This window comes from Aptenodytes forsteri, unplaced genomic scaffold (assembly GCF_000699145.1).
Source record: "Aptenodytes forsteri isolate BGI_AS27 unplaced genomic scaffold, ASM69914v1 Scaffold231, whole genome shotgun sequence".
Classification (NCBI taxonomy): Eukaryota; Metazoa; Chordata; class Aves; order Sphenisciformes; family Spheniscidae; genus Aptenodytes; species Aptenodytes forsteri.
Window position 1 is genome coordinate 3,167,809 of NW_008796046.1, and position 10,374 is coordinate 3,178,182.

The window sequence follows — 10,374 nt, forward strand, 5'->3', positions numbered from 1 at the left end:
CTGCTGACTCATACTGAGCCTGCTGTCGACCAGCACCCCCAGATCCCTCTCTGCAGGGCTGCTCTCCAGCCACTCCTCTCCCAATTTAGACTTGTGCCCGGCATTACTCTGTCCTAGGTGCAGGATCCGGCCTTTGGACTTGTTAAATTTCATGCCATTGATAATTGCCCAATGCTCCAGTCTATCTAGATCCCTCTGCAAGGCCTCTTGTCCCTCAAGGCAGTCAACACCACCTCCCAGTTTGGTATCACCAGCAAACTTGCTAATGGTGCATTCAACTCCTGTATCCAGATTGTTGAAAAATATATTGAACAGGACTGGCCCTAGAATTGAACCCTGCGGAACACCGCTGGTGACCGGTCACCAGCCAGATGGAGCCCCGTAACAACTAACAATAATGCATCAACATCTTCAAAATGCATCAACAATAAATGTACTCTTGGAAAGAGTTTCTCTTTAGTGTTGATGGTAATAATGCCATAACTGCTGCTTGAACACTGTAAATCCTAGAAAGACATCCTACCTGCCGTCTTGTCTGCTGATTGTGTATCCAAAAAGAGGATTGTTGACAAAGCTGATGTTCACTCCAACTAGAGGGGTCCCATCTGCTGTCATCACCTGGCCTCGAATCACACACGCATGTCTGCAAGAAGGAGAAAAATTGTAAGAAATAATAAGTTTTTTGACAAAATCAGGTTTTTCCTCTACTTCTGTGGCTGGGAATCCTATGGATTAGAAAGTCCAGGCCCTTATGTCCTGGAAAGCTAGGGGCCATGCCGTGTGTCTTGATGGTGGGATGCTGCTCTTGAAGACTTCCTCAGGAGTTGTGTAAGAACATTGAATACCTAAAATGAGGTTTACCTTTTTCCTACACATATACTTCATTAACTGTGGACTTCTGTAGGGTTCACAACATCACACTGGAATTTGCTATCAACAAGTTTCACAGTGTCTTGACAACATTGCCCAAATTAAGGGCAAAGCACATTTTAGAATCAAAGAGAACAGAAACCTACCAAGCACTGCATGGGCTCATTTAAAACACAAAAGCCACAGAAGCACCCTGACCAAGGCTTGACGGCTCATTTCTTCCACGCTTGGGAAAACCATGACAGATAATTTGCTAGGTTCAGATAGCTTCCCTACAACCTGCTTGGGGAACTGAGCATGCTAACAAGACGGGCTTTTTCTTCCCGTCTTTCTTTCCAAGTTTGGTAGATTGCACTATTGTATAGGCTACATCTATTCCAATTACTCTGTGCTCTGTAATGTGCTCTTTTATCTAAGGATTTCAAGGATCTTTACAAACATTGATTAATACTGCAAGATAGGTATTTTACAGAGACAGGAAATAAAGCACAGAGTGATTTTCAGTTGTCCAAGGTCAGTCAGAAAATCTGCTGTAAAGCCAAAGACAGATTTTCTAGGTTCTTATTCCAAAGTCTGTTTCCAGACCTCTAAGTCATTACTACGCCTCTACCTTAGGAGCTTCCTGTAAAGACAAAGCATCGCATGTCTGTGAGAGTGTCTGAACCCAATTTTTGGCTGAAGGTAACTATTTTTCTGAGCAGCAACAGCAAATTGTGGTGTCAGTGTGCTAACATGACCCAGTGAGTGATTTTCCTAACTGCTGTCCTGCTGGAGAGCAGAGATCGAAAGCCAATGTTTCTACAGGTGCAGGATCAGATCTCAGCTAGAGTAAATGATCCCAGCTGCACTTGCTATCTACCCACTTCAACTGAGAAATGTCGCTTTACTGGTTCACTGAGGCAAAGGATGGTATCTGCAATATTTTGTAAAGATGACTTCACGAACACGGATCATCAGGGAAAGATCAAGTTATTTTCTTACAGTCCACCTAAAAATCTGATATTGTATAATGCAAGGAGATAAAGTATAATTTCTATTTAATAAGGGCTGTACTAGTTGTATATTCCACAGTACAGAAAACAGACCATTTGTCAGGGAGTCTTAAAGAAACTCCTACCGATCTAAAGGGAGAGCTCCTATATTAACAAAAATTCTCAAAGCGTTACCAGAATGTGTTGGCAATCTAAAATGTGACTGGATTCATATGCAATTTTGGAACAGGCCACAGGCAAATGAGATAATGGAAATGATTTTTCTGTCACTGAGTTTTCTCCGATATATCATCACTGACTTGTTAGGAATCATCTAGGAAAAGACTTGGGCCCAGCTTGGAGCTAATATTCTTCATTCTTCTATTGCTTCTCCCATTGAAGGTTCTAACTCAGCTTCCCATACACAACAAATTCAAAATAATATTCCAATACAGTAATATACGCATCACTCTCTAACAGGCAGGCAAAGCGTAACTCAAAGGATCACGATGCCATGGAATATGCTTGGAAAAATGCCAAGGCTTGGAATAACCCCACTGAAGTGAACAGGTCACCAACCGTAGCGCAATTTTGCACAAAGTGAGTATGTCTAATCACGTCTGAGCTAAGAGCAGAAGCGAAGCCTTCTCTTCCCAGATTCTTCCATGATCCCCTCCACCCTGCCCCATCTCCTTTTCCATCCTTTAGAGAGACCTGAGGAAGGGTTTGAAGCTGTCTTCTCTCAGCTTCTTATCAAATGGCTGCACATTTTGTGAAAAACAAGGAATCGCTACAGACTGTTGCTTGAAGACTAAGATCTTCTTGCTGCAGAGCACAAGGGACTCAGTATTCTGAATTACTGACAGCATATTCAAGCCAACACTGGGACTATGAATGTTTTAAAATACTTGAGAGACAAGATCATACATTTTGTGAACTCGAAAAGAACACTTCCACCTGTTGTTTCTTCCTTCCAAGAGTTAAAAGCAAGCAAAGGAAAAAATAATACAACATGTTGCAGGTGTCTCTCCTGCTGTCCTACACAAAACACATGTCCAAGCAGTTGCAAACTTCTAAGTAATATTGCAAGCACATTGGCCTAGATCCTCAGCTCACGTTAATGGGGGGATGTGCTTTATATCAGCAAGCATCTGGTCCATTACATATCACTGACAACTATTTCTTCAATAACAAGCACCAGCACAACATGGACAAACAAAGAGCTTCCTCTCGTCTTGGCAGCTGTAACAAATGCATTTGAACTCCCACCTTCCAGGAAGACACTCTGTTCCCATTCTAGACAATGCTTCACAGCACCGCACTCCAACTCCGTTAGCACATCTATGTGCTGACTAACTCAGGCGATGCTGGCATCTCTTCTCAGAGAAGCAGCTCGTCAGCAGGCCCAGCTGCATCCACCATCCTCCCGAGGACTGTAACAATAGCTTTATTTACATGCTATAAGGAAAGATGTTCCCACAAAGAGGACATCTTTCCCAAACCAGTGATAAAAAGAAGCTGGAGCAACATGCACAAATCTGAATTCATTTAAAAGCAGTAGGGATGGAAAATGGAGGAAAACTGGGGCTCAGACTCTGCCTGATTAGAGTCTCAAATCTTCTCCCTCCCCGGGTGACAATTTGCCCCACTTGGGAAAAACAGTTAATACAGTGCGTTGGAAGCAGCTGGCTTCTCTGGTGTCAACGTGTCCTTTCTGGAAGCAAGATCGACTACCCACAACACACCGAGCCCCCCAGGAACCTGGTTAATGCTAATTTAGTCAGCCATTTCCTTCAGAAGACCTTGGTCTAAATGCAATTACACTACAAACAAGTTAAGTGGTACTGCTAAGACGCTCAGCTCCGCTATAAGGTCTCCCAATATATTTACATAAAATTATCTCTCATGTTAATAGAAGAGATTTATTCCATTAGTCTAGACCTGCCACTTCAGAGTCTTTTCTGCAGTTGAACAAAACTGAATTTCTTGTAGCTGGAGCCTCATCTTTTCATTGAATTATTAACAGATTCCACCTATTGCCTCTGTTTTCTGACTTTTTTTTGTGTGTTTCTTTCATTACTTTCACATCAGGTTGTATGGATTCTTGTTTTACAATGAACAGCAGTCTGCTTTTTTTCTTCCTCTTCAATTAGACTTTTCCTTTCTTTTTTTTTTCTTAATTTGTCCATAAAAGCTTCCCTGAAACACCAAATCATTGTCAAAATGCTATCTACGCCAGATGGTGTATCAGACAATTTTACACCATCGTTTTGTGAAGTCATTCTTTATTCCCTAGAAAATTAAATTAGGTCTTCCTGGTAAGATCTGGGCCACAGTGTCAAAACAGACAGGGATGCACTGATTGCCTTTACTTTCCCATTGCTCAGATGTAAAGAAAGTTTGACAAGCTGTCAACAAAATTCAAGCCGACAAAACCAGCTTTAGTACAGAAGCCAGAAAAGTAAATTCCCAAAAAGCCATTTCACATTATGGGAGCACATTAAAGATTTGTCTCTAATACTGACTCTGATCCAACATCTCATAACTTAGACACTGGCCCTTCCAATACTTCTTATTCATAGATGTTTTCTGCTGACACTGCGCTTGGCACTGGGAAATAGACAAAAATACTGCTTCTGCTAAACATTTTTCAGTGGGAAAAGAAAATTCCATGCACCCTAAACCCCCTTTTGCTGCAAGAAATGTATATTCTTTCCTTGACTGAGGATAGGTGCCATGGGAAATCTCACCCAATGAATTTCTGCAGCTCCTCAAAATATTTCCATCGTAACTCATTGTGCCTTCTCCTTTAAAGGTTTCAGATGTCTGGAGATGGTTATCATGACTCCTTATCCATCCTCAGCCAAGTTATTAATAATAAATATTTTAATTTGCCACCATAAATCTCTTCATCTCTTTGAAGTTACTTACCACTTCCATATTTTATTGGTGCGTATATATATATTTATTTATATATATGGGAGTTATCCTTCTGCTGTGGATGAAACATCAACAGAGCACCATAAAGTGAAAATCTAGAAAGTTATTACTCATTGGGAAGAGCTTTATTAATGAAATTAGGTGATCTCAGTTCTATTTCTCCCTCTGCTCAGACTTTCTGTGTGAAACTGGTCGTGACAACTAGTCTGCATGTGTCTTTGTACTCCACCTGCAAAATCACAATTGAGGCACATCCCCTCCTTACAGAGACATTAGAAGGATAATTGTAGTAATCTGCTAATCCCTTGCATAGGGATTTTTACATTCTCATGGCACTTCATCTATGATATGCTCAGGCACCTTGCTGGTAAGTGCCTATAAATACAGTCATTTGCTACAAACAGAATCTCACGGCTTTAGCTGCTGTGACCTTTTTGCTTGATAATAACACAGAGTGCAGCAAAATGTACCTCGTCCATTTTGGGTTGAACGCACCTGTCTCACGTTAAACAACCTCAGGGCAGTCTAGTACTAGGATAGATAGGAAAATTGGTAGAATGCCAGGTAAAAGCTAAGGGCATCATGATCAAACACATGGACACAGAGAAAATGCCTGAGCTGGCAGATGAAGGACAAAAGAAGAAGAGGAAACAGCAGAACATACAGACCTTCAAGTTCATTGCTTGTGGCAGTATCTCCCTCAAAAGCTGTCTGTAAAAAAAGCCCTGCCCACTTGCCTCTTAACTGGGCAGAAAAAATTCCTGATAGTCTTTCCTTGAACTGAGTCAATCCCTGTTCAGTTCAGTTTAGCTGTAGGAAAGGCTTAAATTGGAAACCCACCTACTGATCTTAGCTGCCATCTGAATTAAGGAATTAAGGTTAGGAAACAGAATAGAAAAGATCTTGCTGAAGGGTTCCTTGTTAAAAAAGAAAGGCACGCTTACATGAAATAACAAAAATTAAACAGTAGTCATGCAGAAAGACTCCCACACCACCACGGATAGCACAAGTGAGTTTCTGAAAGCGTTTGGCATGTGTTGGGCAGCTGGAATACAAATCATTAATTAGGCTTAGCAGAGAAGCTTGCCAATAAGGGGAGCACCAGAATGCCAGTGTCAATCTGACAAAAGGACTAAATGCGCTGACATTCAACCAAGTCCCAAACGGGGACTTGCTAAAGTGGCACTGACAGACATGGCTTGCAACAGATCCTGCCACTCAACTTTCTGAGCAGCTGATGGAGTGGGAGACCCAGGAGAAAAAGAGGGGAAGATGAAGAGCAAAGTTTATAAGAGCTCTGACCAGGCTCAATAAAAGAAAGTCAATGCTAAGTTGTTTGCGGCAAGAAACAGTATTTGTTCTGTTTGTTTAATCCACTCAGTGAAGTTACTTATAAGGTCCCATCACTAAAGGGTCAGGAGATGCTGATGATTCTTTATGCGGGTATGGTCCTTAAATGTTAACCTTTTGCAAGAAACCTTCTACAGTCTTTTAGATATTCTACAAAACACACAGTAAAGCCAACGGAATGAAACGCGTCAATGAAAGCCCGTTACTTAAATTGTCTTAAGAAGGACAGGGGAAAAAGCAACACTTTCACAAATGTGGCTAATGAAGCTGGTATTTGAAGTACAGAGGAAAGCGCTGATTTACAATAATACCTCTAGATACAGATTGTTATTCTTGTTGTCTCTTTAGAGTCTAACCTCACAGTATCAAAACAGTGGGTCGTCTTCATCTGATATTTTTAGTCTTCATGAGTAGGATTGGTTTTGTGAGCAGCTGCTGTCCAGTTTCTCAAGCTCTGCATGCATCTGCCTGCATTCTGCCCTGTGAGGACTTACAAACTGATAGTTCTCAAAAACCTCCTTTGGCATCACCTTTGTCAGCAATACTAGTGATTGCTAGCTGTAGCTCCTCCAAAGGGAAAAGAAGGCATCTGTATTGCACGACAGTTTAGTAACAAAATGTAGCATCATTTGAGGACTACCTACCGCTTCTAGAAAAACCATGATCATTGCTCTCAAAATAATTCCCTGCTGGCTCCATTCCTGAAAGACTCAGGCCCTTATTGCTTTGAAAACTTCTCCCAAGATTTGAACCTTGTTCACCTACTCGGTGTGTGTCTTTTTGCTCTTTATGAAAGCACAATCTTCCTCTCTGATCTGCCAAGCAATCTGGCCACTGTTGGAAAGAGATGCCACTTCTGCCGTTCAAAACATCTTGGGTCTCTATGCCTCATTGACTCACTATTTTTGCATCCCAAGATTTCTCAGTTGAGCTATAATGGGAAGGTGGGAGGGTAAGGAATACAGGAAGGCTGCTCAGCAAATAGGAAATAACGAGGAAAAGACACTGATGCTGGTCTCTGAAATTACAAAACTGGCTCCAACTACACTATTTAAGTGAAAGCATTTTAGAACAGAGTTTTATAGGAAATGCAATGCATAATAAAGTTGGGCTGTGCTTTACTGCAAAGTTTCATTGAAGAATCCTTTTATTCACAATGTGGTTGACTAAGAAATGCTTTAAAAGTTGATGATTCTCTCCATTACTCCACTACAACCCAAGAAACACTCTCTTGCTTTGTACGAGATCTCAAAGAAACAGAATCACACTCCTATTTTTTCAGGTCTGTAAAATCCAAGTCAGGAGTTCAGTGGCTCGTAAGGTGCAAGATAATTTTTCCACCTAATACTGAATTATGCTCATTTCATAATTTTTCAGAAATGATCCTATAACCGTTATTTCTATGAGAGGTAAAGACTTTATGGTGCAATAACTTTCAGAGATGAATAATGTATTCATGTCAAGTCTTCACAAAAAATGTCTGCAGAACTTACCAGTTCTGTATTATTATAGTATTTTACGTCTGGTATTTATTTTGTAGGCTGTGGACACATATTCAGCTCTGCAGAAGAGCCAAAATAAAAGCAATTCCTTCCATTAAATTTGAGGCACTATGAAAGCAAAATTGAGCAGAACAGAAGGAAAAATACATTATTTCAGGTTAATTATAAAATGAGCTCTCTTTTTGATGATCATAGGGAAAGTTCTTTAACTACATAGAAGCTGTCTGATAGCTTTGTAATGATCCAAAGGAATTAGGAAAAAAAGTGGTTCAATAAAATATATAAGATTTTATGACTGGGATTTTAAAACTGCTTTTTTATGTAGGGGGTTTTAAACAATTTAGCAAGTAAATGTCACACTCGAAGGACAGGCTCTTCCTGATACATAGAAATGGTTGAAAACTGTACTTGGACTCCGCTGTTAGCATCCAACAGCTAGAGGCAACTGCCCCAAAGCTGATCTGGCAAGGCAGAACTTTACCCCATCGGTGCAAAGCCAACAGGATCAGCTCACACCAGTTGCCCCGCAGTTTTAAGTGGGAAAGGAGATTTTACACTAAGCTGGCCGAGGGGTGCTCAAGCTCTCCAGTCTGGTCTGGGGTCAGCAAACCTCTGCAGAGGCGAGGCAGCAAAGAGCTTGGGGCAGAAAGCTCCAGCTTTTTGCAGAATGAACACGCTAGGGTCCCACATGCGAATCATTACAACAGTGAGCCGGTATTTAATTTGAAGAAGCCTTATGCAGTAATGAAATAATCAAATCTCTCCACTGAACAGGATATGCAGTTTCTAGTGATGTTATTATATTGAATGGAGCTACTGGCTCAGCTCGTAGTTATCATGCCAGACATGTCTAGCAACGAGTACTGTAAAACAATGGGCACGTGGGATGCTCTTTTTTCAGAGGAACGTACCTTGAATATTGAATAAATATTAATCAAATATCTACGTGCCAGATCCAAGAGAATACATCAGCATCTGTATCGTAGTTAGACTCCTAAACCCAAATGTGCACGTCAGCACCTGTGTAATGCAGGGGGTACTTAACTCATTAGGAGTTTTGTTTTCCTGCTTGGGAGTTTTGGAGGCTTGAGTTTTGCTTTCTGCACACTCCAAGAGCTCCTAGGTACACAGGTATCACCTGAGACCTTTTAATCCCAGGTACAGGATGGTGCAGCATTTATATCAGCTGCCTTGCCTGATCCTGGAAGCGTGCCCAAATCACACCAGGAAGATCCTACGCAAGAGTTTGTGCTTGGTAATAAATGTCCAGTGTTCTTTAATATTTGTTAAAAACTGCACCCCGGTTTCTCTAATGACTGTACACAGGATTCCCTTCTACTGCCATTTGTGAAAGGGGAATATAATTACATTATGATTATGCTATGTTATGGAAATAAACATAAAAATGGACAGGAACTTTGCTTTCATAGAGTCCTGTGGGTACAAATTCCACAAAGTGGAAGTAAGCTGCATATGTTGCGTTAGTTTATTATATGGAAATAATGCCATGTTCAACTCAAAATCACTTTACACTGAAATAATGCCATACTATATAATTTAAAATAAAAAGAAAAAGGCAAACATTGAAAAGGCATATATATCTATATGCCCTGTACACTGAAAAGGTAAGTTTTAAAATTATGCTTTCCTGTGCTTAAAAGGAATAATTACCAAAATAAAAATCACTAAGTCTTTGAAAATTCCTCGTTATTCTCCTGTATTTCAAAAAGCTATGATTTGTAGCTAATAAGTAGTTCATTTAAGCAGAAAGCAACAAAAGCAGAACGATGCCTTTGGAAGACAGTAATGCTGGGAAGGAGAGGGTTTGAAGAGGTGCTGTGTTAGCTTGGTTTAAAATATGGAAAAATATGACCCCGTACTCATCAATGTAGGTACCGTGCTGTGCCACGAGTGCTCACTCTCAGGAACGCTGGGTGGGGTCTAATACTATGACACAGTCTTAAACAGATGCGGCGTTTATCTTTCAAAGCTGTCCTAACCCGCGGAGCTGCTGTGCTCCACGAGCTCCTGCATCGCCTCCGGGGTGCCTGCAGTTCAGTGGGTGCATCCGACCCACGGCATTTCGCTGCCAGCCCAACGGAGCCGCATCCTGCTGGAGCCAGGCCAGAGCCATGGGCTGGACCAGCCATCTGGGGAGAAATCATCAGCAGAAAGCCACACCTGATCAGTTTGGGTTTTTTGAATTCTAACTTTGTCTTCGGCTAGAAAAGAAGCGTTTCTTACTTCGCTGAATCAAAATCACACTTTTCTTGAGGGAAAAGCACAGAAAAGACAGAGCACTTTGGTTTCTCTGTGAAGGAAGCTCAGGAAGATCTGCTGGGGTGAACCTGCAGCCCTCCAGATGTGGGAAGAAATGGGTGAAAAGAAAAGAGAAGGTGCTTTGAACGTCTTCCTTCAAGGATACTAAGATGTCATCATAATATTCTTCGAAATCATTCACAACTGAACCACAGGGACTACCGAAACGTTTTGAAAGCCATTTTGATCCTCCCCTATTCTCTCAGTTGTTCTTTGGCCATGATCAATACTCACAATTTTGGTTTTGATAGGGCTTGGGTTCGATGCAGCTTAACTGTGAGAATAAAAACCATTAAAATGGTGCACACATGCATTTATAGCACACCTGTCTATCTTAGCATCTGTCCTGGTTTCAGCAGGGATAGAGTTAATTTCCTTCCTAGTAGCTGGTACAGTGCTGTGTTTTGGATTTAGGATGAGAA

The 10,374-nt window shown here is 41.2% G+C and overlaps 1 protein-coding gene across 1 annotated transcript in view; it reads right to left on the reverse strand.

Moving 5' to 3' along the window:
* The window catches only part of TENM4 (teneurin transmembrane protein 4), a 421,264-nt gene that overhangs the window by 86,323 nt on the left and 324,567 nt on the right, over positions 1 to 10,374 (reverse strand). Inside the window, exon 17 of the mRNA XM_009286142.2 lies at positions 524 to 643. Within this exon, the coding sequence (XP_009284417.1) occupies positions 524 to 643 (120 nt within the window). The remainder of the gene's footprint in view (positions 1 to 523; positions 644 to 10,374) is intronic.